At 39.0% G+C, this 26,487-nt stretch overlaps 2 protein-coding genes across 11 annotated transcripts in view; both read left to right on the top strand.

The window, feature by feature from the left end:
* The first annotated feature begins 133 nt into the window (after positions 1–133).
* Positions 134–20,860, top strand: LOC106852520 (uncharacterized). Of its 6 annotated transcripts, XR_015806353.1 has the most exons (19): positions 724–887; positions 1,518–1,594; positions 2,488–2,556; positions 3,002–3,032; positions 4,168–4,227; positions 4,762–4,821; positions 5,124–5,204; positions 5,861–5,997; positions 7,614–7,736; positions 9,886–9,928; positions 10,793–10,903; positions 11,266–11,380; positions 13,391–13,436; positions 13,734–13,793; positions 15,848–15,955; positions 16,967–17,063; positions 18,059–18,256; positions 19,053–19,193; positions 20,755–20,860. XR_015806353.1 is itself a non-coding variant. In XM_088172067.1 (18 exons), the coding sequence occupies exons 2-18, from the start codon at positions 1,544–1,546 to the stop codon at positions 19,130–19,132; spliced, it is 1,470 nt and encodes a 489-aa protein (XP_088028193.1). In that variant the 5' UTR covers positions 134–319; positions 1,518–1,543; the 3' UTR covers positions 19,133–20,583. The 6 variants fall into 6 exon arrangements, 5 of the variants coding, with proteins under 5 accessions (XP_088028193.1, XP_088028205.1, XP_088028190.1 ...); XM_088172067.1 differs by lacking the exons at positions 724–887; positions 20,755–20,860 and adding an exon at positions 134–319 and having other exon boundaries at positions 19,053–20,583; XM_088172064.1 differs by lacking the exon at positions 20,755–20,860 and having other exon boundaries at positions 692–887; positions 19,053–20,583.
* Positions 20,861–22,744: 1,884 nt separating this feature from the next.
* TEX10 (testis expressed 10) overlaps positions 22,745–26,487 on the top strand; it is a 54,778-nt gene continuing 51,035 nt past the window's right edge. For 2 of the 5 annotated variants that reach the window (XM_014875170.2, XM_088172126.1), the window contains exons 1-3: positions 22,762–22,811; positions 23,234–23,356; positions 26,103–26,291. In XM_014875170.2, the coding sequence (XP_014730656.1) occupies positions 26,112–26,291 (180 nt within the window). In that variant the 5' untranslated portion in view covers positions 22,762–22,811; positions 23,234–23,356; positions 26,103–26,111. Of the gene's footprint in view, positions 22,812–23,233; positions 23,458–23,561; positions 23,708–26,102; positions 26,292–26,487 lie in introns of all 5 variants that reach the window. The other 3 variants (XM_088172113.1, XM_014875169.2, XM_014875172.2) reach the window with 3 other exon arrangements.

Genomic DNA, 26,487 nt, shown 5'->3' on the forward strand with positions numbered 1-26,487 from the left:
GCTCGGCGGGCGGGCCGCTGTCACCCAGCGCCCGCGGGGACCGGCGCCGGGGACAACCCCACCCTGCGGCCCCGCTGGCTCCTCGTAACAAAGCGCCTCTCGGCTCCCTCCTTCCCTCCCTCACTGGTTCCCCGCCTCCCTCACCTCCCCGCCCGCAGGCCGCCGGCACCGCTCCCTCCAGCTCCCCGCAAACCCCGCGCTGGATTCCCGCCCGCCGCAGCACGGGCGGCGCGGTGCCGGCCTCTCCTGCGGGAAACCCGCAGGGCCGTGCCGGGCCGTGCCGCGGGGACACCCGGCCCGGGCGATCCCGAGCCTGAAGGTGCGGCGGTGCTGCGGGGATGCGGCCGTGGGGAGATGCGCGCGCGTGTCTGTGTGTGTTGCGGGGAGCGGCGTGCGAACACGCAGCGGCCGCCAGGAAGGGGGTGGGCAGCCCCGCCGGCACCGGGCGCGGGCGGAGTTGCAGGGACGCACGTCCCTAGCGCGGCGTGCCCATCCGTATCCCAATGCCGGGGCCCCGGAGAGGAGCGGGATGGGGAATCCCCGCCCCGGTGCGGCGGTCGCGGACCCAGCTCGGGCTTTACCTCCGACAGCGCCCGGCGGCCCGACGCGCCTGCGCGCCAGCGCCCCCAGCGGCGGCCGCGGGAAGGGAAGGGAAGGCGGCGGGTGCCGCGGCCGCCCCGGCCCCCTCCCCGCCTCCGTCCCCGCCCGCTGCTGGCCCGCGGTACCGCGGGGCCGTGCCCCGGTCAGGCCGGGCTCCCGAAACCGTGCCGTGTCTCTTGTGCGCCCGGAGTGGCGCACAAGCGGGTCGGTGGCAGGTGCCGGTGCAGCAGCGGGGAGGGCCCTCGGCTCCTCCGGGCTCTGGACGCTGCCGTACTCCGCCCGCCGCGGTGAGTCGTGTCCAGCGGCCCGGCGGTCTCCCGGCTCCGGCGGGAGCGGTGTCTGTGTCCATCCCGGCGGGATGGAAGTGCCGGGAAGGGCGCTCTTGGCGTGGGGCTCGGAGCTTCGGGGCCTCCCTTCTTCCCTTCCTTCGCTCCTTTGCCTCCTTCCTTCCCTCCTCCTTTCGCCGCCGCGGTGCGGGTGGGAGCGCGTCCCTCTTCCCAAACCCCGCCATGTGGCTCCCGTTCCCCGCGCACGCCCCGGGCACTGCGTGCTGGCTGTTCCCGATGTGTGTCGTGTATCCCGGCCCATGCGCGCTGTCCTATCCCAGGAAAGAAGGGGGAAGCTTGAAATGGTCCGGATTCGTTTTTGTTTCATTAGTTTCTGTTCTGCGTAATCTTCTGGTGACGTTAATGTTTCCCGAGGGAAACTCGCGGAGAACAATTGTTTCTTCCCATGCTGTAGTTTTGCTCTGGAGTTGAAAATAGGATCAATAGCCTGGAAATTTAATGCTTGAATATAACTCAGGGCAGGGCACAAATTAAAGCTGGAATGTGCCCGACCCTCGTATAAGGCGGAAGAAAAATGTAAATTTTGTGAAGCTAAAACAACACTTTGCAAACTTTCTGCAATTTTCCTAGAGTTTTTTATCATCTAAAGACTGAATATGGACCGTGAAAACGAAATAAAGAAGCAAGTAAACCCCTTTTACTGCAATGTAAGTATTAATTACTGAAAATTGTAACTAATACAAAGTGATTTTGGTGGACCAAAGTTGTACTAAAGCAAGTGTGAACGTTCTTTTTTTCCTCTTGAGCAAGCTTGGTAAATAGCACTGGTGCTGAACTCATTTTGGTGAACTTTGTCACGTTTGACTTGGATGTGTGTTAAGAATTGCATATTAAAATGAATAATATTATATTTCTAAAGAAAGACATTCTTTTTAAACGTGGATGATTAAGTGTAGCTCCTGTTCAGAACAAAAAATCCTGATTTCTCTGGTTGTCAGATTTATTGCTGTTTTTTTAAAGCATACTGGGATTTTTAGAGGGAAAGAAAATAGTTGGGCTGATGCTGTTCATTCATGTGAATTTAAACCCAGTCTGCTCCCGTTCTGAGCTGGCCCAGGCATAAAATAGCTGTGATGGGGAAGTTTTCCAAAGTGAGCGAGGCAGGCCCTGAACTGATCAGAGTAAGTGTGTTAGTGTGGATGCAGCACTGAGGGGAACTGGCTCACCTCAGGCAGATGTCCTGGCTTGTCACAATTATGTCGTGCCTGTGGCTCACCCATCCTCTAGAGTGTGCGAGGAAGGTCTTGGATCTGTCATCACCTATCCACACAGAAAGTGTTATGAGGTAGCTGCAGAGTTCTGGAGCATCTGAAATCCTTACATGATGTGGAGGCTCTGGTTCATTCCACCTATGTTTTGGTGGTTCTTGGAGCCTTATAAAATTCAGTTTAGGAGGCTCCTCTAGTTTGTCTCTGATGTAGTAGTATTTTTGTAGAATTTAACCTATACCAACAGTTTGATAGTCTATCCGTTTTGATATCAGTGGTATTTTATTTCTCTTGTTCTGTGTGAATGCTAGAAATACTTCTCTTTAATCTAGATTTGCAAAATCTGGTGTTCTTCTGCATTAAACTTGCAGACTCACTTCCTTGGAACAAAACACAAGACGGTAAGATCAGTTTTTGAACGCACCTTTTGTCAGATTTTAGCAAGTTATTTAGCAATAGATTATGGGATTTGAAATCTAGTTTTTAATGTATGTTGAAACTTACAATTTCAGATATTTAACTAATTTTGCTAATTTACTGCTTTTCCTACCATGATAAAGTAGAACTTGGTTTTCTACATTAGTCCTGTCAGAAAACGTTACAACTTTATGCACATGAGAATACATGTCTGTTAATAAAGGGAGCATGGAATTACTTAAATCACAGACATTCTCCAGAAGACAAAGGGATGTTCTTCTTTTTAAATTTTCCCGTGATTGTTCACCGAGACAGTCTATGCTGTTGGTATTAGTCTAACTTGTTTTACATATAATGAATGCTTTGCATTGTTGTTTTTTGACTCCTAACTGTCTTTCTTCTTTGTTGGTTGATAACTTGGTAATTTAGATTGAAGAAGCATTGAAAGCTCATGGCATGGGTAAGTGCGAGATTTTTTGCTTCCTGCTGTGTTCTCTACCTGCGTCTTTGTCCCCACCTCAATGTAGCTGTTTATGAAACAAATGAGAAAGACACTTTCTCAAGACTTGTGCTTTAAGACCTGGCTTGTGTTTTTTAGTGATACAACTACCTAATCAATCAGTAATGTAACCAAGAGATATGCAATGTTGATTAACAAGTGCTAGCTAGAATACTAAAAATCACCTACATTAAATTTTTGAGAAACCCTAAAGAATTCAAGACATTAGAGACCTTCAAAATTTAAAATATAATTTAAAAACCTATGCTACTTAAAGCATGTAGAAATACTGTATATATTTCATATTTGTTTTTGAAAAGGGGTTAATTTGCTTCTGCTGATTAAGATTTTTAATACTTTTAATAGGTTTAATAAATCATTAAACGTTCCCTGGGTCTTGATGACCTGGTCTAATTCCAGAAGGAGTGAAGGTCTAACTATATTCACAATTAATTCACAATCTCTTAATTTGGTTTCATGATGCACAAAATGTATTTTCAGGTTTCTACAGTTCACTGCTCCTAGAATTCTGTTTCAGAGTTGTTGTTCAAGTCAGACATAGCCATTGGACTTACCTGATCTGAGAATTTTTTTTTGGTCTGTAAAGGAGATTTAAGTGATGAAATATTTAGCAGCTGTATGCTGCTGAAATAAATGTCCTGAAAATCCTGGATGCCCTGAAATGTTTAAGGACATTTAATTTGATTGATCTTCCCCTTTGCCTGCTACATTGAATTGCCTGACATAAATAACTTCTTTGTTGTTTGGTGTGAATGTTTTTTGTCTATCTTTTGGGGTATGGTGCTAATGACACCAGGGTCATGGGTTCAGTCCTCGGACTGAATGATGGACTCGATCATTGTGGGTCCCTTCCAACTAAGAACAGTCTGTGAATCTGTGAAAAAAATCTCTTACACATTCAAAACTTAACTTAAACATAGCTTACTTGTCTCATGTCAACAGAAGCTCAAAGAGTTTTTTTAAAGTAGTTAGTCAGTTATTTTACCTAATTGTTTTTTAAACTAATAATTTTATTTTGACTTCTGTCAGACTTTTTTGGTTTTTTTTATTTTCTTCTTTTTTTCTTTTTTTTTAGTTAAAACAGACAGTTGCTTAGGGAAGAAATTGAACACACTTGTGAAACTTCCTGATTTTGGTAAGAACATTTAATGCCTCCCTCACCCCCCCACCCCCAAAAAAGTGGAAGAAATAAAAAAATTTGAGTACAATATTACAAGTGATGTCCAGATCTTAGCAGGTCATTGGGAATTCGTTTCTGTTCATTGTACTTTCAGTCTGCAGTAATGTTTTGTAATAATACTTAATTTTTGAATTTTTTTTTTTCGAAAAATGCTTAAAAAGAGTGGAAATAAGATTGGGGGGGATAATATTTATAATAACTGACTTAATTTGTGATGTGGGACCATGTATGAGCAGGCACTTGTACAGGACTCGATGATCCTTGTCAGACCCTTCCAACTCAAAATGGTCTGTGGAAAAAAAACTTTTAGCACATTCAAAACTAAGCATAGCTTAGTTTTCTCATATCAACAAAAGTTCAAACAGTTTTTTCTAAAGTACTCAGTTATTTTACCAAATTGTTCTTTCAATTGTACTAACAATTTTATTTCCACTTCTTTCGGATTCTTTATTTTGTTTTCTTCTTTGTTTTTGTTTTGGTTTTTTTTAGTTAAAACAGAAGGTTGCTTAAGGAAGAAAGTGAGAACACTTGCAAAACTTCCTGATTTTGGTAAGAATGCTTAATGCCTTCCCCCATACCTCCCCCCCAAAAAAGCATAAGAAATAAAAAATTTTGAGGTACAATATTACAAGTGATGTCTAGATCTTAGCAGGTCATTGGGAATTAATTTCTGATCTTTGTACTTTCAATCTGCAGTAATATTTGGTAATAATATGTAATTTTCCACTTCAAAGGCTTTAAAAAGAGTGGAAAGAAGATTGGGGGGGGGAAATGTTTTATAAGAACTGACTTAATTTGTGATATGGGACCATATATGAGCAGGGATTCACTTGTATGTGAATTTCTTACAGTGCCACTTGAGCCAGAGAAGTTTCATGGACAGACATTGGAAGACCAGCTTAATACATGTAAAGATTCAGAACCTGCACTTGGTGAGGGCCTTAAATACCATAATTGTTTGGTTTGGTGATGTTTACCTTTAAAGAGTATGGATCAGTTTTCTAAAATGTAAAATCAGGTAATGTGTAACAAAATCTTCTTACTGAGTACCCAAAAGTATGGTATTGAAGTGACAGATCGTAGTGACAAAATAATTGGATTTGGCCTGGAACATACTTGATGGGATATCTCATGTTGACAATATTCTCTAGAAATAATCTAAAGTGACATGACAGAAATGAACTTTAAGTTAAAAGATCAGTGTGGCTCTTTGCAATTTAACTACCCATCCAGTGGAGGGGAGATAGGAGTTGACAGAAAAAACAACTAGGGACATATATTAAAATACATTCTCTTCTAAATAGTTAAAAAATAATTGTTGCTATTATTTTTTAGATTTTTTTTTTTTAATTCGCGAGTCCTATGTGGTAAATATAAGACATCCTAAAAACATCAGTTTTATACCTTTGGTGTTCAAAAGGTCTAGACACCCAAAAGATAAAAGTCTTCATTGATGTATTTGACATGCAGAGGTAATCTTTTCCCTATATGTCAGCACTTTAAGATCAGTTCTTTTGCAACCAGTACTGATGATTATGTTCCAGCAAACATCAAATTTCCTAAGTTGTTTGTTTTTTGTTTGATACAGGACTCAATTACATAATAGAATACCGAACAAATGACAATGTTCCTTTTCTCTATGAATGTCAACTGTGCTACTTTAAAACAGGACTGAGTAACATGTTCATGCATGTTTGTGGTTCCAAGCACAGACTGGCATACTTGGTAAGTCCTTTTGTTTGTTTGTTTGTTTGTTTTAATGTAATGATTTAAGGAGAGAATTTGTTAGTCATAGTTTGATTCTCAGAAAATCAAAATTAAGATTTTACATAAGCTTTTGTGAAAATCTTTGTATTGCAGTTGTCCAACTGTGATGAATAGACTTAAAATTATTTTCATCAGTAATGTGTAAGTCTGTCCATTGCTTGACACTGAGTTTCATTTATTCTGTTTTGGTCAACCAGTAATGAAATCTGTAGCTAAAATGGACTAGAAATAGATTGACTGATTTTTGTATTATGTAAAACAACAGGATCAATGAAGGAACTATTCCATCTTTCAGATGCTTTAGAAGGAACATATTTTTAAATGAACATGATAGCTGTTAGATAATGTGATACATTTGTTTTATGACAAAGCTCTTGAGGTTCATGTCAACTCACAAACATTCAAACACATTGTCATTTTCAATATGTTTAGAGAAATGGGGCTCTCCAGTGTTTGAATGTTGACTTGAGTATATTGGCTTAGGATGAGCTCTAATAAAAGTGAGAAAGCAATATTCTGAAAAGTATTTTGATACTTCCCATGAAAGTCTCTCAAAATTTGTATTATATTCAACATATCTTAAAGTCATAGACAGCTGAGTTCACACAGTATTTTGGGGCAGCTTTAGGCCTAATGTTGGATATGTTGCTATGAATCTGCAGTGATATCTTTCATAAATGCCATGCTGTTTCTGGTCATTAATTCAGACATACATGCTGAGTTTGGATGTTCTCAGCTATTGCATTTCTTACTTACTTGGAACTATTTCCTGCAATTCTGAATCTTACACTTGTTAACTGCATCTCTGCTAAATTCTAAAATACTATACAAATATAATAATTCATGAAGGATAACTTTTAAATCATGCACCTGAGCTGGATTAACCCTAGGTAGCGGAAAAGGCAGGAGACTAAATAACTGGAATTTTCTCTGCTGAAAAGGGAGCCTGAGGGTCCTGGTGGATAACAAGCTCAAGATAAGTAGTGTACCTTGGTGTCAGTGAAGGCTAGCAGCCAGCTGAGCTCTACTAACAAGGGTACAGCCCGTAGAATGGAGGAAGTGAAGCTGCCAAGATAGTCAGGGGGCTGAAGCACACTTGTACTATGAAGAGAAGTTAAGGTAATTGGGTTTCTTCTGGCTGGAGAAGAAAAAGTGTCAGAGGGATCTAACAGTAACCCTCCAGTACCTCAGAGGAGATTATTAAGAAGGCAGAACCAGACCCCTTTTGGAGCTTTTTGGCAGGAACATAAATTCAAGCGGGGGATTTTCCTACTTGACATAAAGTTTTTGCTGTAAGGGAGTCAAGCATTGGAGCAGATTGTCCAGAGAAAGGGAGAAATCTCTCCAGAGTTTTTAGATCCAAGCAGGCAAAGCCTGGTGCAACCAGTTTAGCATTATATGCCAACTCTGTTTTGAGCTGAAGATTTGGCTTCAATTCCCTGAGTTACTCTGTGCATAAGCATTCTAGTAAGTTCTGCTATGTATATGTAGAAGTTGATTTACCTCCTATGATTATTAACTATGCTAGATCTGGAAGGAGTTGTGTGACTTAAGGACTTGCATTTATTTTCTAGAGACAACATTATCCAGAGATAGCACAATCTGATGAAGTTAAGTGTAAAGGCTCTGAACTGAACAAAAAAGTTAGGCAAATTGGATTAACAATTGAGAAGAAAGAAGGAAGAAAACAAATACAGGTACATTTCTCTTAAGAATTCCAGAAGCTTTGTATTTAATAAACAAAGAATGTAATTTCTGTTACAGTGGACAGATTTGCTTTGGAAGGTAGGAAAATGTTGCTTTTAAAATTTTTATTACAGGTGGTTTTTTGTCATTGTAGTAATTCTTCCAGAATTATTCTGGACAAAATTTCCCTAAGTGCACAAATAATGCAAAATATATATACTAATATTTAATCAATTCTCAGCTCTGTGTGGGTGTAAAACAAGTTGTTTCTTTGTTGCTAGGAAACTGCCTTTATAACTTTTTTGAATAGATTTTGCAGCTCGTGGCAATTCTCAGGGGAGCCAGGTGAAATTTCTGATAGTACAGATGGAAGTGCAGGAATTTTCAGGTTGACATGAGATTATCAGCAGTGAAATAGGATCACAGAAGTGCCATAAGTTTAAAATCTTAGGGAGCTGCACCCTTAGAAACATATTCTTGTGGAGACATCTTCATACTGCTCTCTGTTGATACTTACAGTGCAGTATTATTTATAATAACTTTATGTGAGGTTAACCTCCAGGTGCTCTCAGGCACCCAACTTGTCAGGTTGTTTTCTTCAATGAGCCAAGCAGGTAATAGTTGCTATAAAGTTGTTTTATTGCAAAAGCACATCAGTCTCAAAGGCAAAAGCAAAGCAAAGCAATGGCAAAAAGCAAATGGCATAAAAGCACATGGCATTAGAAGCAAGTGGCAAAAAGCACCAGCTCTCCCTAATGCATATTCTTATATAGAAACTTTCCAACTAGCTAAGACACAAACTCGGACCACTACTCCTTAACCTATTAGAATTCTGGTTTCTTAGCACGCCAGGCTACGTATAAACTACATACATGGTCTATCTTGTTCTATCTGAAAAATGTAAGCAATATTCTTACTATAACTTTATTATGTCTAAAACTGTGTTCTTGGAGCCTCCACAGAACCCCTAGTATCTAATACTATGTTTTTCAACCTTCGCTAGAACTCGAACTTCTACACTGGTAGCTAAGACCTTTTACTTACTAAAAGCACTTAAAACCCATTCTACTTACTTGCTTGCTTATACTGAAACTTAAACTTATACCTCTGCTTTATGTGTGAGTGGCTTAACATACTTCAATCCATCCAAAGACTTTAATTCAATCCCTGCACTGTGATTTCTCTCTGAAGAATTCAGAGAGACTCCTGACTTGCTGACTCCAACACCTTTATGTGGACAGAGTATTGGTAGAGTTTCTTCTTGAGGTGCACCTTACCACCAGCTGGTTCATGACAAGCTTATTGAGGTGCCCACTGTTCTTCGTGGTACTTGTTAATTTTTGTTTTCTCCATCAACTTCAATTTCTGTCAGCATCCTGCTTGTTAAGCAGTGTTTCTCGATAAGATCCCTTGCTAATGCTACATAATGTGCATAGATGTCTCCTTCCAAAGTGGAGTTCCCATGTTAAAGCTGGCGGTGTCCTGCCCATCTGAAAAAAGATCTGTATTTCTTTCTGTGTGATACTGTCACACTTAGGCTCAAGGATTAGAGCCTGCTCTGATCCTACTCTTTTCCGGTAGAAAACAAGTGGGAATATTGTAAGATCAAGTCAAGAATGAATGCTGTAGCAGGAAGAAATTTCAGATGATCAAATCCGTTCTGTCTGGTATAGTCTTCATTTTTAACCTCTGCTTAAAAAGAAAAGCAGCATACTGTTGGCAGCAACTTTTTCATTTGACCTACTTAAATTTCTTCTTGACTGTTTATTTTACTTGAGATTTATGTTCATGGATATGGAAATATTTACTTCCATCTATATTTTGTAGACTTCTTTTTTCTAGGTGGTTTATTGCATCCATAACAATCCATTATTGATTTAAGGAACTTTTAAACAAAGTGTGTGTAACCTGGTTTAATTTTACTGCTATATCTTCTGAAACCAGCTGTTTAATTTTCTTTTCTTTTTCTAAGCTCTAGAAGAAATTTATTTGTCGTAAATAAATGTCCTGCTAACTAACTTAACAGACTTTTTGAATATCCATTGAGGGCTGTATTTTACACTGCTGGTCCTAAAAAAAAAATTAAAATTAATGCTGATGAAATATCTATGAAATAATTTTATCCACAAAACAACTAACATAAGTGGGTTTTATTTTTAGGTTGTTACAGGTGTTCAAACAATGAGAAGGAAATGGCAAGAATGTAAGTCTGCTCAGTGGGGTGCAAATTGTCCAGGGTAGTCTCTGCAGTGCCAGATACTCACCAGCATTTTGGTGAACTGGACAAAAGGAGCAGGTTGGGGCTCTATGCTACTAGTTAATTTGCAGTACAGAAAGCCACACAGAATTCTTAGAGCACAGCTACGGCTCTTACCTCTGGAAGAAAATTTTCTGTTTTACTAGCTGTTGATACTCACAAAAATGTAGGAATGTGGTATCTGAGATTTCCCCACTCAGTTTAATGTTTTAAAACTCATTGTAGTATGATGTTGTCCAGGTGGACGGACAGTATGACTGAATGCCACTTGAAGAAATGGCGAAACTGCTATGATTTGCATTGCCTGAAAATAAATATTTAATGAAAACTAATGTACTTAACGTATATTAGCGAGTAAATGGTACCTTAAAATAGCTCAGTAGAAGTAATGAGATCATCTAAATTAGCAGTGTTGTACTCCAAAGAGGAAAAATAGCCATTTTGCATCTAGGAAAGTGGTCTGAAATAAGTCGTGTCCTATTCAAATTAGATTTCTTGACTGTAACCTGTTGGTTAATGTGTCTTATTTTGCATGTGACTTTGTGGCATTCTACTATATTTAGAATATTTACATATTTTAGGAAATGCAGGCATGTAATTATAACCAGGGTATAAAATACTTTAAACTTTGTTGCTGATTTGTAGATCGTATTTAATATGCTGTCACATAATAATGCTTCTAAAATTATTCTTGGTGTTTGTAAGTACTATTGCACAGAATCAGAGCTAGGTGGAATTGAAGTGCAGTAGTAGAACCACTCTCTATCAAGACAATGTCTATTATGCTACATTTCAAGCATGTTTGTTTAGCTCTTGCAGAGGACAGCCCTTCAAAAGCTAAAGTTCAGCATGTGGATGTGCCCCCTAGTAATGCAGAAAAAACAGATGATAAAGATGGGAAACTGACAGACCCTACTCAAAGTAAGAGGAAAAAATATTTAATTAATGTTTTGAGTTTTCTTAACTTTCACCAGAGCATGAATTATTTACTACTGTATGTGTCTGTTCATGGCTTCCACAGCTGAGTTATAAAGGTGAACTTGCACAGTTGTATGGATGGCCTTGGGATCTGTGGCAAAGGAAGGAGTAATCCCAGTCTTTGTGAAGAAAATATTCTACTGATGTTTTAGGTTCAATTTTTATTTTACTTCTTCATAAGATACCTTACTTCCACCTTTAGGTTTTATTGATGTTGTCTTTAGAAGTATTCTTTGTTTAAAATTAAATTCGTTAAAATTAAAACACTGGAAAAACATTACTTAATATACTTTTTATTGTTTTAGTTGAAAATAATGTTCAGGAGGAGAATGAAGAAAGGGAGGAAGAACAGGCAAAACCAGATGAACAGGTTGAACCTAATAATGCTATTGAAAGCAGCAAAGACAGTAACTCAGAAAGGTAAAGGAAAAAAAATCACCACCTTCAAATCCATTTAACTTAAAAGAAAATGTTGTACATGACAACTGTCAGTATTGGATTTGCATAGTAAAATCCATGTCTTCTGAAATTGTGCTCAGCTGTAAACTTCTGTCATCAACAGAAAATCTGGTCTATGTAAAGTGACCTCGGACTTTGCTCTGGATGCTGCTGGGTTTTGTATTTAACTATTATCCTTAATGCATAGTTGCTCGAAATATTCAAAAAGAATGTTTCCTCATGGTTTAGAACTGCCTCTGTTACAGGTTCATGTCAGATATTTAGGGTGGTATCTGAATGGATTTTGGAAGGGAAAGACAATCAGTAATAGTTGAAACAGTTAGGGTTTCTTCTTTGCAAATCATTTCATGGAGGAACAATCAGTGTTTCAAAGGAGTAGCTGTGTTCTAAAATGGTGAAATTGTGCTTGTTGCTTGTGAGCATCTTATTAGTAACAGAGTTGTGAGTTGAGTAACTGTCAGCCTTTGTGTGAGGAGGACATCTCCAGCATTGGTCATCCTTGTGCAGCACCAGGAGCCACAGGAATGTTGGGTAAGGGATATACAGGCATCAACCCAAACACAGGACTTTTGTTCCAGTGATTTAGTTAGTTACTTGTTCTCTTCTTAATCATGTTCCTTTGGAATGTGTTCCAACTTTTAACCAGTAAAATATCTCCCAGACTTAGAGGCTAACACCTTTTGCTTGTTTATTGTTAAAGGAGAAATTTTCATGTTCCTGAAGTACAGTTTTTCAGACTTGCCTCTCTGTGGAGCTACCATTATGGAAAACAATCAGTTGGAACCAGACTCAAGTCCAGGTTTATCAATCTTTGTGTTTACTTACTGGGTTTCAAATAACTAACAGTTCTGAATCAGAACTAGTTCATGAAAACAACAACAGGAAACAAATAAAAGCTCAGCTATCCACATCTGGAGATGCTGAGGTCTATTTCTGCCTGGTAGTGATCTTCATTGTGCAGTCTTACACTTTTAAATTTTAAGAACAGCTTCCTTTGGAATATCACTTAATGTTTTTCTTTTAATCTGGTTCAGGTGGATTCTGAGTGGCTATTAGCAGCCAAGTGTTTCAGTGAGAGACTGACTTGGAAATTAATTATTAAATTAGGACTTCAACTTGTTCCTTTACTATTTATTTATTTTTGTGAGACTACTGAGAAGATACAAACTTGATATATAGTGTCTTAAAAGATCAAATCCTCGTTGACAGCTTGTTTCCACTTAAAGATTCTGCCTGAGAATCTCTATGACTCCTTATTTCTTTGTAGTTAGGTTTCTGAACAGTCATCTGAAGATGTAAATTATTTTATCATCATCTGCTTTTACCAAACTTTTGATTCCAAAGAAACATTTCAAGGCAAAAGAGGGCTTAGGCTTGGCAGTCATAGGGTTTTGATGAATTCAAGAAACACACAGCCACTCTCAGCATTAGTTCCTGGTCTTGCAAAGGCATGGAATGTACCTGTAGTAGCTGTAATGGCAGAACAGCACAAATATGTCACAGGAATGTTTATCCATATGAATATTTTTATGCCCATTATTTGTGTGACTGCATTGTAAAACAGTAATTTTTAATAGCTGAATTTTTTAAAGGCAAGTTTGTGGAATTCTGATAAAAATCCAGTTGTAACTAGGAGCTTTATCTCACTGGAATGTGTACAAAGATCTTACAGCTATTACCACCAATGTCAAGCTTTTTTATTAAGTCTAGGTTTTAGAGCTTAAGTGCTAGATAATCACACTAAAAAAACCCAAACCACATAAATAATTTTTATGCTGATCTGGGACAACTGGGATTTCTCTGAGGAAATAATATGTGACCTTTCTTTCAGAGTGTGTCAGAATTACTGTAGTAGTAGTGTGTCAGGAATTTAAAGTCCGTTATTACCAGTTATTATCAGATTATCAGTTATTAGCTGGCTGTATTTTTTCTGGATCAACCAACTGTATGTTTTATTTATTCTATTTTAAGGTGTGAGACCAATATACAATCAGAGGAAGAAAACAAGGAAGCTCAGGTGAATATTTTTATGTTAATGGGGTACTCCAGTTTCCAAATAGTTGGGAAAATAATTAATATATGATTGGCAATGGTGTTTCCTTACTCAGATTAGTATTATTCACAATAAATTAGCTACAAAGTTACTAAAGCAAAACTATTAATAGGAAGGTTTTTTCCTTCTTTGTTATGAAAATCTATGTACACATTTCATAACAGCACAATTTTAATTTTAGAGTAACCATAATTATTATTGTTTATTTGTATTTACTGCATATAATAGATCTCAGGACCTCTTTCTTTTTATGTTAAACAGCAAGAATTTACAGCAAATCCTGAAGAATTCACTAGTCAAGAAGAACTGTTGGGTTATTTGGTGAGTGATAAATCTTACCTTGCAAGATAATTTTTGGAAAAAAAAAATTAAAACCAAGAAAAAGAAATCATTGGTTTGCTAAGTCTAAAATGTAGCAAGTAATGAAAGGCAGAATGTAGACAGTCTGGTAGTCTAACAGATTACCATTTTGCCAGAAGGCAGGATTCAGAATAAAATTAATTCCACTGAATTTATAATGTGTCTATTAATTTTCAAGTTTTTAGACATTGTTTTTGCCAAAGTATTGCTTTATTGTTAGAGGAATTACTTGCATTGAAAATTCATTTTTTCAACTATACCTTTGCTTCATTCCTTAGCTACATGTTTAGGTAATATGACCTTTTTAAACTTTTTTTCTCCTTTGTTTCTATAACTGGTCTATAATTTTTCAAACGAGGGAGTGGGAATGATGTAATTCAGTAATGAAAAGAAACAGAATGAAGACAAATATCACAGAGATGTAGAAAGGAAAGAAGGTATTTTTAAAAAATAAAATGCAAGTTTTGTATTTAAAATGGGGCTCCCCCTGCCCTGGCCCAGAGTGCCATAACTGCAATATCTGCCTCTCTAAAGTAAGTGTCAGAACACCTGAATTCTGTTCATTTGTTGAAAATGTGTTTTATGTATACATGCACAGCAGTGATATAATCAGTAAGAGTGGAAAACTCTCAGTTTCCAGTTTTATCAACAGCAGTCGTGGTCTTGCACACAGAAACGGTGATTTTCATAAAAGCACTGACAAACTCTATGGAAATCTTTACTGGTAGTTGCTTGACTGATCTACTGCATGGTAATTTAGGCACTATTGACTATCATAATTTTTTTTTCCTCTTTTTTTATAGGGAATTATTAGGTATAGAGTTACTAAAACTTGAATTTGTTTTGAGACATCTTCTTTCTTAGTATGATTGTCCTCTAAGAAGAAAAGAGGACTGTTGGGAATGTGATTGGAGCAATGTTCTGTTTTGGAGAGTGTGCAAATCATTTATTTTTGCATCTACAGTAATTTTTTCAAAAGCTGCATTTGTGTTTCTATTGTTGTTGGATTCAAAGGTTTCTTATGTGGTGAAAAGTAATTTTATAGGTGTCTTTTTTGCACTTGATGTTCGTATTCTGTAAAGCTGCCCAATAATTATCCATATTAGATTTCTTTTATTACCGCACAGCAAAGATATCCTTGCCACAATTTAGTCTTCTTTTTCCAGCTAGCTTTTGACAAGATCTTCATTAAATAAAACTTGTGCAAAACTGGAGACAGAAATACAATGATTTTTAAAAATGTAATGCAGTCCCTGTTACGCCGTCTCATATGAACTTAATGCTAAATTTTTATTACTTGTATTCCACTGTGTGGTATGTTTAAAGGTGTTTGTTTCTAATCCAGAAGACTTTGAGCTGTTAGGACACGCCTAGACTTGTGTTACTTTGTTTCCAAGAAAGTGTTTTCAGCAGAACTTCCCTGGAGTAGACAAGAGGGTGACACATGCAGCCCTCTCTGTGATTACTGTTAGTGCTAGAACTTGCTTCCCTAAGTAGAGCTTCACAGCTTCAAGACTGCTTTTTCCTCTGATTTTTAGGGAAAAAGAAGGTTAATGTAAGGCAAGGCAACGTGTAATTTTAAATTCAGTAGCATCCTGGCTTTTTGATACATTCTAGAGAAATAGATTATAACTATATTGCCTCAGGGAAGGTGTACAAATTCATTTGTATGCAAGCGTCTTGGCAAGAGGTCAAAATACTTAAGGAAAGGCATTATCTTCTATATATTTCCAGGCATATTTTTGTGTTATTCCTTTTCAAATGATTGTGTTGGGTAGCTGCATCTTCCTTCTCTTAGGATTCTCTTCCATTCTACCTTCCTCCCCCCTATTTATGAGATTAAAAATAAAAACTATTTGCTTTGTAATTCCATCCAAATTCCATCTGACAGAAGGGTAGAGACACAGAGAAAATGAGGTTCCTGCAGGTTTGTTTATAAATTTTGATGCTTCAGTTTTTCTGAGGAAAAATGTTTTATGGTGAGTTGTTTTGTTTCTCTTTTTTTTTTCCCCTAGCAAAGTTTTGAGATACTGAATGAAGATGATGCTTCATTTATCCTGAAAGTTACACAGACTCTCACAAATGCACTGGTGGAATATCGTCAGCAGGCTGCATCAAAGAAAGTAATGCAAATTTTGTTTTGGTTTTGTTCTACAAACCTGTAGATTCCTATGATTGTGCACTTTTATTATTATAGATAAATATAAATATATTTATAGAAATAATATTTGATACATATAATAAAAAATGCTGTGGAGACTGTATTTTAAGTTTTTCTCATTAAATACATAAATTTTGGTAGTGATGATAGGGTAAAATTTTAGTTTTTCTGTTGTTGTTGATAGAAACTAAAAAACTTGTTACTTATTTCCCGTGCTTTTCCTTACATCTAAGTTATCCTGTTAGTTTTGTTTTAATTTCTAACTTAAGCTTTTCTCATCTCTACTGACTTGCCTAACACTCCTATTCTGTATCCCGTTTCTGTTCCCAGGCTTCATTCACCATGCAGTCACACATCAGTGACATGAAATTTTTTTCTTACACAACTTCTGATCCTACTCTGTGGACTGTTCTTTCTGAGATCTCATTCTTCTTCCATTATTAGAAACACAGTTTTTCCACTCTCTGCTATTACTTGTGACTGACTTATCTTTACATAGGCAGTACATATGGAGGTGTTTTGAGTACTTCTCTGAGGCTGCTGACATGTTGTAAAACAATGAAATTCTAACTGAAATAACTTCTAACCTACAAGTTGTGGAAGACCAAAATGTTTTCCCACATTCCCTTGTTAGTATTCTAAACTGTGATCTTTCAACTGATAATTTTTTAACTACATCTTCTATTTTGAGTGTAAAATGCTTCCTTTTCAGATCTGACAAGTTGAGAATTAGACTCAATGAGTATCACTTCATTGCCTAGTACAGAGCTTTTTCAGACAGAGAAAACTATGATGGAAAGTATACATGGAAGATATTAGTGCTGTGATTTGCAAAGAAATATCTGATTTTTCCGATTTGGTAGCAGAAATACTGGTCTTCTATTTGGTTTGTGATCATTAAAAATGTAGTAGTTCATTGTTCCAAGAGGTTGTCCTGATGAGATTTTAAACTTTGTTTTTAAAAAACTCATAGGGCCACTTAGATGCTGGATATACTGGAGAAGCAGCACTAGAATATTCCACAGAACAGCCTGACCAGACTTCAGCAGATATTACTGAGTCTGACATTGGTAATGTTGGTTTTGCAGTCTTTAATGTGGTTTAATCTTAACACTGAACCTTGCATAAATGATAATAAGCCTTTCTTCCTGCTTTTTTAAAAGCAGTGCTTAAGAGCAGAATAAAGCCAGAGTCAAGTAGCATAAATGAATAGTTTTGGGGGTTTTTTCCTCATCCTCTACTAATATTAGAAAGAGAAGACTGTTAAAACACGCAGATCCTACTTAAGTGTAGGATTTGGGGAGAGATTAAGTTAGTACCAACTCTGACTTTTCTGTGTTCAAAGGCAAGTGTTTAAGGAAACTTTCAAAGTCTCTTTGGCTTATTTTTCCTCCCCAATATTTTTTTCCCTTCTTGATGGAGGAGATATTTTCTGCAGATTTAATCAAGTCAAGATGTTAATAGAAAATTATTTGGTAGTGGATGGATAATTCTCCTTAATACCTAAATACTCCAGCTTCTTGGCCTCTACTTCTGTTTAATTTTTTCAAATAATCCTGGATTTCTTGGAGGTAATTTTCTTCTGATAGAAACAAATGGATGTTTTTCTTAAACCTAGGAAGTACAATCCTATGCTTGGAAAGGCAAGATACCCAGAATACTAGTGAAGCTATTTTGTGTGATCTTTTTTTTTTTATATGATGTCAATTTTCTAGTTTTTCTAGAAAGTTTAGCTTTTGAAAACCTCAGTTTTTACAATGGTAATAGCAAAAATTGCAGGGACTTTGAATATATCAGATTTGAAACTTTTATTCCATTTTCGTTAGTGTAATGGAAATAGCTTTCACTTACCTCCCCACCCTTGTTTCTCCAGGATTTTCTGTAACTGGAAAACACTCCTGACTCTGGGTGGTTTGAAAATGTAGCAAAGTGAGATGTGAGCCATACCAGCAATGCTGCTGTGCCAGACTGGAAATGCTTCTTTAAAAAGCCCTATTTAGAGAAATAAGTAATGAAGGCTCTTCAGAATCCTCTTTTACTGAAAAACAGTATTTCCCTTCTTTAGACTACTCAAGCAGCCAATCAGCTAAGCAGTTCTTACCAGTCAGTGAAGATGAACCCCAAAATTTTTCAACTGGCTCTTTGGAAACAGCATATGAGAACAACATCACGACTGAGTTTTTGAACAGTGTAAGAAATATGAATGCTGAAGAAGTTACTGCCACCCTACACAAAATAGCAGCATCAAATCCAGCTTTCAGAGGTACATACACAAGTATACATATACAGATATGTAACATATGCATAACATCATTTATTAGCTCTGTGAAATATTAAGGACTTATATGGGTTGAAGAACTTCGAGGTATTAAGGACGGTTGAAAGGAATTCTTTTTTCCCAACCTCTAACTTTTGCAGGAGTTTAGGAATGGTAATTCAGAATAGCTGCCTTCCCATAAAGGCAGTAATAACTACTGGGGTTTTTTTTAAATTATTCTCTCATTTTTGCATAGTAACATTTACATGGGTGAGAGACAGAAAACTAAAACCAAGCATATTGTTATTAGAAAATTAGAATCTTCTCTGTGCTATAAGTGGAGAAATGCTAGTTTTGTGAATACCAAGAGTGAAGAATTTTTTACTAGTTGCTAAAAGAAGCGTACCTGCACAGTAACACCGAAATAATAATGAATCGCAGACAAGTAGTGTCTCTTCTGCATACAACTTTCTAACGATTGTCAGCTATTAAACCTTCCCACATCTTCAGTCAACTACTGCTCTCTCTTCAGAAGTTTCCTGTGTATGTTTCTAAGCTTCTCAGGGTGTGTTTAGAATCATAAATGTTAAAAAAAGAACACTGAAGATGAGTACATTGTAGGAAAGCTTAGTTTCCAGGCACATACTGATTGTTCTCAGTTAAGATGTTTTTCTTTTAATAAGGAAAGATCCAAAACTTATCTCAGCATCTGAATCGTTCAGTATAACTTCTGTTTTTAAGTGAATTTTATCACAAAATTGCTTATTTTCTGGTTTTGTTTGTTTGTTTGTCTTTAACTAAGGGATTGATATACCAAATGTTATAAGGATCCTGACTGAAAGTGGAACTCTGAGGGGACCAAGCAATGGCAGCACACAGTGACATGGTACTTAATAGAGATAATATAGCAATGTTTACTTTCTGCAAGTTACTTCCTACTTCTGTAAGTTTGCTGTTTTACTTCATTTGACCTCAATGGAGTAATTTGTTACATTTAAGTTTTGTACAGTGTTTTAAATTAAATTAATAACTTGGTTTTGATATTCTTGTTATTTATTTCTCCATTTAGCTGAAAGTTCTGTATTGTGGAAAGACTGTAAAGCTCATGTTCATTCTTTCTGTGTTAAAACAGCTTTTAAAAACAGCTAACTTGTTTTCTTCAGTATTATTAAATACTGTACATTGACAGTCTGATATTTTCTTCTTCTTGGTTCTTTTACAAAGAATTATCAGCAGAATGAACTACTGCACTCAGCACTACAAACTCATCCTACAACAAATACTTGGCAGTTATTCCCTGTGGCTGCTGGAACTGACTAAAAATCCTTTGTAATCAAAAACCCTTTCCCATATAAGGGTTATGAACAGGTCTCCACATTTTTTTCTTAATAAGATTAAAAATAATAATGAAAGTCAGCGCTGTCAGTCTCATGCTGAAGTGGGAAGTGCCTGGATTACAGCCAATTTAGGGAGCATAGAAGCTTCAGCAAAGTTAGTAGAAGTTAGGTATGTTTTGCTAATTTAGAGATATATCCCAACAGGTGTAACCAGGCTAAGAGGCACTGATGTGGTGGCAAAAGTATCTTTTGTCTTTTATCCTGGCATATGAGCATGAAATGAAAGCTGGGTTATACTGTCCTTCATGCTCTTTTAAAATTAACTTTTTCCCAACTAAAGTAGTACTAATTCTGACTGAATGTACTTGTCTTATTAAATCATTAATGACTTCTACTTTTGTAGGAGGGTGGAAAAACGTTTTGAATGGTTATAAATTAATTTTCTTGAGAAAAAATATTTTTTAAAAGTGAAGCTGTGTGATTAAAATTCACATCCTGCTTGTGATGCTGGGGTAGCATTCAGTGGTTCTAATTAAAGCTCTTCAGCTTTGCAGCCAAATATTGGTATAATTTAGACATGCTGGGGCCAGATGGTAAATGAACTTTTTAGCATTAACATTTTTTTTTTGAGATCTGGATGGAATTTGAGAATCTTCATCCTGATGGTTTCACATCTTCATACCATGGAATGCAAGATGTAGTAAAACTAAGGTAACAAAGAAGGTAGTAACAAAATTATTTTAGTTTTATTATATGAACAAACCCAGGAAGAAAAACAGTTCATGGACAAATTAAAACATTGTTTTAAAGAAACTCTGAGGAATTTCTGGAATGCATCTAAATCTGTTCTTATCAGAGGCAGAGATGGAACCAGAGTTCTTACAGTCCATTTACTCTGTATATGAACAGTGTTAATGCCTGCTTAATGAAGGTGTACTTAATCAGTAAAAATTCTGAATTCTGAAAATAAAAACATTTTTTCCTGTTTGTTTTCAAGGTGCAGAACAATCTTTGTATTAAAATAATAAAATCAGAATATTCAGCTGTTTTAAATGGCCATCTCTTGAGACAGCTTCTTTTTCCTCTTACTTTGCAATCATTCCAAATAAACTTACAATAAAGTTGAAATAACTTGAATTTGAGGTGGATTTTTTTGCTTGGGTGCAGGACAAGCATGCTGAAAAAGAAAAGACTCCTAAATCTGTACTGCACTGTCATAAAATGGTTGAATGGTGTGCTGCAGAGTGCTGCTGTACCTCTCAAAGACAGCTGAGAAACCTGAACTGGGTAAGAGTCACCAAGTGTATGCTTCTGGAAATATTTTCAAAGAACACAGTCCAGCATAATCCATTCAGCTGTACAATTATTTTTATTTTTTTCTTTCTTACCTGGTGCAAACAGGAAATTTACAATACTATACAAAAAGCATTGTTATTATTTTGTTCTTGAATCTGCCTCTGTTTTGTGATGGCTTGGTGTATTCTTATACTAATGGAAAACTGCATATTTGTTCCAAAATATGTTTTAATGTTTTACTTGTGCCAGTACTGCAAAGTAAGGGGAAAAAAAGGCATTATCTTTACTGATAATATTTAAATAATGCTGTTGGCTGTATTTAATATTATATATTTTTGGTTTCTCACAATAATAGCAACACAGACTTCTGAGATAACTAGATAATTAATAAAATTAAAAGTTAAACAATAACAAGAAAAATTAAACCAAGAGAAAATTAATTTTCCTTAAAGCTTCATCTAGGTTTTACATATTTTACTGAGACCAGAGAGCTTCGAAGACATTATTTTTAACAAAAAGCTGCAGAACTCCTACTCCTCACAGAAGGCGGGAAGAGGAAGGGTGTTCACAGGTTAATTGACAAGAAATAAAAAGTTTAGAGTGTGCAGCTGCACAGTTACTGTGTGGTGTGAATTGAGACTTTCTCTGTTGTAGACTGGTATGGAAACATACTCCTCGTTTGTTGCTTCCTGGGTCTCCCAGGGTTTTGATATGGGAGCTCATTACCCCTTTAGAGCAGCAAGTTTTATCTGGGTATGCATGTACAAAAGTGTGTAGCGTGCCTCGTGGTTTATATGTGAAATAATAACCTCCTGTATGTGAAATAATAACAGTAACCTCAGATGCCAATGCTGACTCTGCACTGCCTTCACTGGAAGAATCACAAATTGAGTAGGTTGGAAAAGGCCTCAGACCAAGCCTAAACCACGACCCAAAACCGTCATGTCTGCTAAACTATGGCACTCCTGTCTTTCCTTAAACACCTGCAGGGATAGTGACTCCATCACCTTCCTGGGCAGGTGGACATTCAGTGGACAAATTCCTCCTGATGTCCAACCTAAACTACCCCTGGCACATCTTAAGACCACATCCTCTCATCCTGTCACTTGCTACCTGGAAGAAGAGGCCGACCCACACCTGGCTACTCCCTCCTTTCAGGTGGTTGTAGAGGGTGATAAGGCCCCCCTGAGCCTCCTTTTCTCCAGGCTAGATAATCCCAGCTCCCTCAGCTGTGTCTCACGGGACTTGTGCTTATCTGGGTGCTGGTTCTTATAAATGCGTTCTTGTTGTCTGCTGTGGTGCTAGAGCAGCTGTGATTCAGGGGAAGGAAGTAGATCTTCAGAGAACCACAGAATAAACCGAGGTGGAAGGGATCCACAGAAATCGTCGAGTTCAGCTCCTGGCCAGGGTTATATCTTGTACAGGCCACGCCATGAGTTACACCATGTGCTTGAGAGCCTTGTACAAACACTCCTTCAACTCTGTCAGGCCGGTGCTGTGACCACTTCCCTGGGGAGCCTGTTCCAGTGCCCAAGCACCCTCTGGGTGAAGAACCTTTTTCGTATATCCAGCCTAAACCTCCCCTGGCACAACTTCAGGCCGTTCCCTCGGGTCTTGTCCACTGGTCGCTGAAGAGATCAGTGTCTACCCGTCCTCCTCCCCTCTCGAGGAAGATGTACAAAGAAAAGCCCTATCCCAATCGAAGCCGAAGTCTTGGCGCTGTGTTCCCGCCGGGCAGAGGACCCCGGCGGGATCTGCCCGGGGCCGCCCCGCCTGCAGGGGGCGCCAGCGCGCGCGCGGCCGCGGCGGAAGCCCGCGTCCCCCGGCGCGCGGGGCGGGCGCTGGCGGCGCCGCTCACGTGGCGGCCGCTTCCGGGCAGGCGCTCGGCGGGGGCGGAAGCGGGGCTGGCTCTGCCGCGCGCGTGGTTGGTGAGTGAGCGAGCGGCCGCGCGCGGGAGGAGCAGGAGGAGGCGAACGAGGAGGAGGATCGGGATCCCGACCCCGAGCCCGGTGCGGTCGCTATCGGTTCGTCCCTGCTCGCCGGGGCCGTGGCGTTCGCCCGGCCCCTGCGCCAAGGGCCGCCCGCCTTTTGTGCGACCCGCCCTCCCCTCACGTTCCTGCGCCAGGGAGGCGGCGGGAAAAGCGGGAGCCGCCGCGCCGCGGGCCGGGTGCCGCTCCCGGCGAAACCGGCGGCATCGGCTCCGCTGCGCGCCGCCGCCCCTGCCCCACCTCCTCCAGCGGGTTCTCCCGCTCCCGCCTCACCCGCTGCTGCGGGGACTCCCGGGGGCCGAACTCGCGGCCTCCCCGGCGCCGGGCCGGCGCTGACGCGCCTTTATTTGAACGCCTCGTAGAGCGACTGGAGCGGGTCGGAGGGAAGCGGCGCTTGGGGAACGAGCCGAAGGATGTCCCGGGACGGCGAGGAAGGCAGCGTGACGGCCTAGAACCGCGGGAGGAGCGGCCGCTCCGGCGCTCGGGTACGGCGTGCGCGGGGTCGGGCGGTGCGGTGCGGTCCGGTCCAGGTGGTGGCGGCGGGGGATGCGCTGTCAGCGCGGGAGCCGCACGGAGGTGATCGCCTGTAAGTATCGCTGTCCTGTGCCGGGAGAGAGCTCGCCCGGGGGGAAATCCGTATCAGGTCGGAGGAGTTAGTTAGGGCGTTTGCCTTGCCTTCGGGTTTCTCAGGATTTTCCTGACTGAGCAAGGTAATGAGGTTCCCTAAGGATGCCGCTTGAGAGCTGCGAGGGAGTGAAACCAGAATCATTTGGTTGGAAAAGAGCTCCAAGATCATCGGGTCCAGCTTGTAACCGAGTATTTTCTCTGAGTCTGAGGTGAGGGTGCCTGAGTGACAACTGATGTGGTGTCTGAAAAGTGCTGCATGCTGCTTTATGTTTAAGGAAGCCCGCATGGATTGGAGGTTGTTTTAATGTTTTTGGTTGTAAAATCGTGTTATTGCTTAGCTATTAGGTGCACTTAGGTCAGTCCTGTTGGAGAAAGGCTAGGTGAAAATACCCAGAATCATAGCTTAAGGTTGGAAGGGATCTCTGGAGATCATTTAGTCCATTTGCCCTGCCAAGACAGCATAACCTAGAGCAGGTGACATAGGAATGCATCCAAGTGGATTGGGTTTTCTCCAGAGACCTTCCTGAGCAGCCTGTTCCAGTGCTTTTATACCCTCAAAGTAAAGCATTTCTTCTTCATGTTAAGATGGAACTTCTTGTGGTTTAGTGTATGGCCATTGCTCCTCGTCTTGTCACTGGGCACCACTGAAAACAGTTTGGCACTATCCTCTTGGCACCCATCTTGGAGAAATTTAAATGCCTTGATGAAATTCCCTCTCAGTCTTCTCCAGTCTAAACAGGCCCAGCTCCCACAGTCTCTGGTTTTAAGATGCAGTTTGTGTCAAAGGCAGTTGTTTCAGCAAGAAGTTTCATTGAAATGGTTACATACATTCATCTGCTGTATATAGTTTTGCCTGATGTCTTATTACATAGCCACTGCGGTGTTTACGTGACTTAGGTTTTGTAAGGATTTTCTTTTGATATGGGACATATGAATTGGAAATGGATAGGCTTAGATTACCAAGTGTTTCCAGAGTATTTATTGTGAGGTAAGCTGTGCTGCTTTTAGTAGGAGAAAGACTATTTTACAAGCCTCCTCCTTTAGATGAACTTAATTGACTCCATTCAGGTGTGTGTGCACCTGTAGTGTGAAGTTCTTATGCTGATTGGGAGCCAAACATCTACTCTTGTAAAAGGAAGCCTTGTAAGTGGAAATAACTTCTACATCAAAAGCTGCTAGCTATTTCTATATATTAAGTAGTGAAATTCTTGTAATTCTTTCCTAAGAGATTCATATGGTAAAAATCAAGCATTTATAGAGCCATGGTTGTTATAGTTGGACACTAAAGGATCTTTTATTTTGGCATCAGGCTCCAAGTTTTTTAAAAGCCTTTTGAGTTGATGGGTTACTTATGCCGAATTTGTACTTCAGTTAAAGTAGTCTTGCATAAAATTTTTTTAACCTGGTGTGTGAAAAGTAGAAATTAAGTTGTAGTCAGATGTTGGTGTAATCAGTTGTTTAAATTGTTTTAAAATAATAGAAAATTACAGTTCATTTTAAAACATTCTTTAGTAATTATCCCTTTGATGTGTATATGAAATACTCTAGTACAGCACAAATTTCAGCTGAAAGTCCACTGGGAAAATCGTCTAGGAATGATGATCACATCCACCAGAAGATAGTCATTGTTTGGATATGTTATTTAGAGATTTCTGGGTTTAGTCAATTGTGTTGTTGGGGATTTGGGCTTGGGTTTTTCTTGATTCGGGTTTTTTTTGTTGGGGGAAGTGGGTGGTAGTTTAGGGAGTTTTTTTGAGAAGCTTAAATAAAGGAGTTTGTGGTGAAGTGTTTGTTGGGACCTTTTCAGTGTGTTTTTTTTTTTTTAACTTAGTAGAAGTAAGAGTACTTCAGTATCAAAGCAGAACAAAAGCAAAAAGCCATTTAGAAACTTATGAGGGCTTTAATTTGCTTTGGTTATTGTACCTCTATTTCAGTATGTATGTACAGCTTACAAGTATGGTGGCTCAGATAACTCATTTCTTATGCCTTATTAGAAGTGTCTTAGTTTTCCATTTTTTTTACTCTGTAATTGCCCATTTGACCTCTTCTCTCCCCCTTACTTCTAGTTACTTTTAAATGCACAGACTGGATTTTTCAATGTGTAGCGGAAGTTTTCTTAGTTTTTTTGTGTCCTTTTATTGGTGAAGGCTTGTTTAAACCTATGATTGTACATGTGCAGGCTGTGTGCTGTTAGGGATGGACTTGGTAAGCAGTGTACAGTTGAAAGGGAACAGTTTGCTGGGCTCCTTGGCTTGACAAGAATCAAGTATGTAAAAAGTTGCTTTGTTGGCAGGAGCTTTTTAAAACAAAAACAAATCAGCAAGTTAACTCTTGATAAAGCAGTGATATCTGCATCTGGATGCTTTGTAATGAAATAGTTATCAGAGCCAAAGGAGCAGCAGAATGTTTTCTGGACACTGGAAGAACAGCTGCATGGAATCAGTCTGCATGTCTGTTTAGTCTAGCATCTTGTCTCAGGAGTGGACACTCACTTATGCATAGACAAAAGAATAAAAAGAGTAACCATTCTTAGGAGGTTGCTGCTCTTTGGTGGAAGAACTACTTTTGTTGTGTATTTAAACAAATTAAATTATCTTTTTGCAGAGAATCAGAATGACTAAAAAAAGGAAACGTCAGGAGGATTTCCAGAAAGTGAAATTAAAAGTTGGGAAAAAAAAGCCTAAACTAGAGAATGCAACTGATACTACCTTCAAAACAAAGGCCATACAAATTCCTGAGCAGCTTAAAGAAGATGGAGTGCTTCCTACGCAAAATAGAAAACTTAACATAAAGGTATACTGTGATATTACATTCTGAAATGACAGAAAATTGCTTGCCTTTTATCTAGGTTTACTATGTTTACTGCAATTTGGGAAAAAAACATTTATTTTAAAAAATAAATGCAGCAGGCTATCTTAATGCAGCCCCATTTTTAAAGAATCTTTTATTTCTCTGAGGGGTGGATTTGTTTTCCTTCCTTTATGTCATC

Source organism: Sturnus vulgaris, chromosome 1, assembly GCF_052056855.1.
Source record: "Sturnus vulgaris isolate bStuVul1 chromosome 1, bStuVul1.hap1, whole genome shotgun sequence".
In the NCBI taxonomy this organism is placed as follows: Eukaryota; Metazoa; Chordata; class Aves; order Passeriformes; family Sturnidae; genus Sturnus; species Sturnus vulgaris.

Excerpts from the sequence above, each read along its gene's own strand:
- LOC106852520 (XM_088172067.1), top strand. The coding sequence starts at position 1,544 with ATGGACCGTGAAAACGAAATAAAGAAGCAAGTAAACCCCTTTTACTGC. Across the intron at positions 3,033-4,167 it reads ATTGAAAGCTCATGGCATGG|TTAAAACAGACAGTTGCTTA; the intron begins GTAAGTGCGAGA and ends CTTTTTTTTTAG. Across the intron at positions 5,205-5,860 it reads AGATTCAGAACCTGCACTTG|GACTCAATTACATAATAGAA; the intron begins GTGAGGGCCTTA and ends TGTTTGATACAG.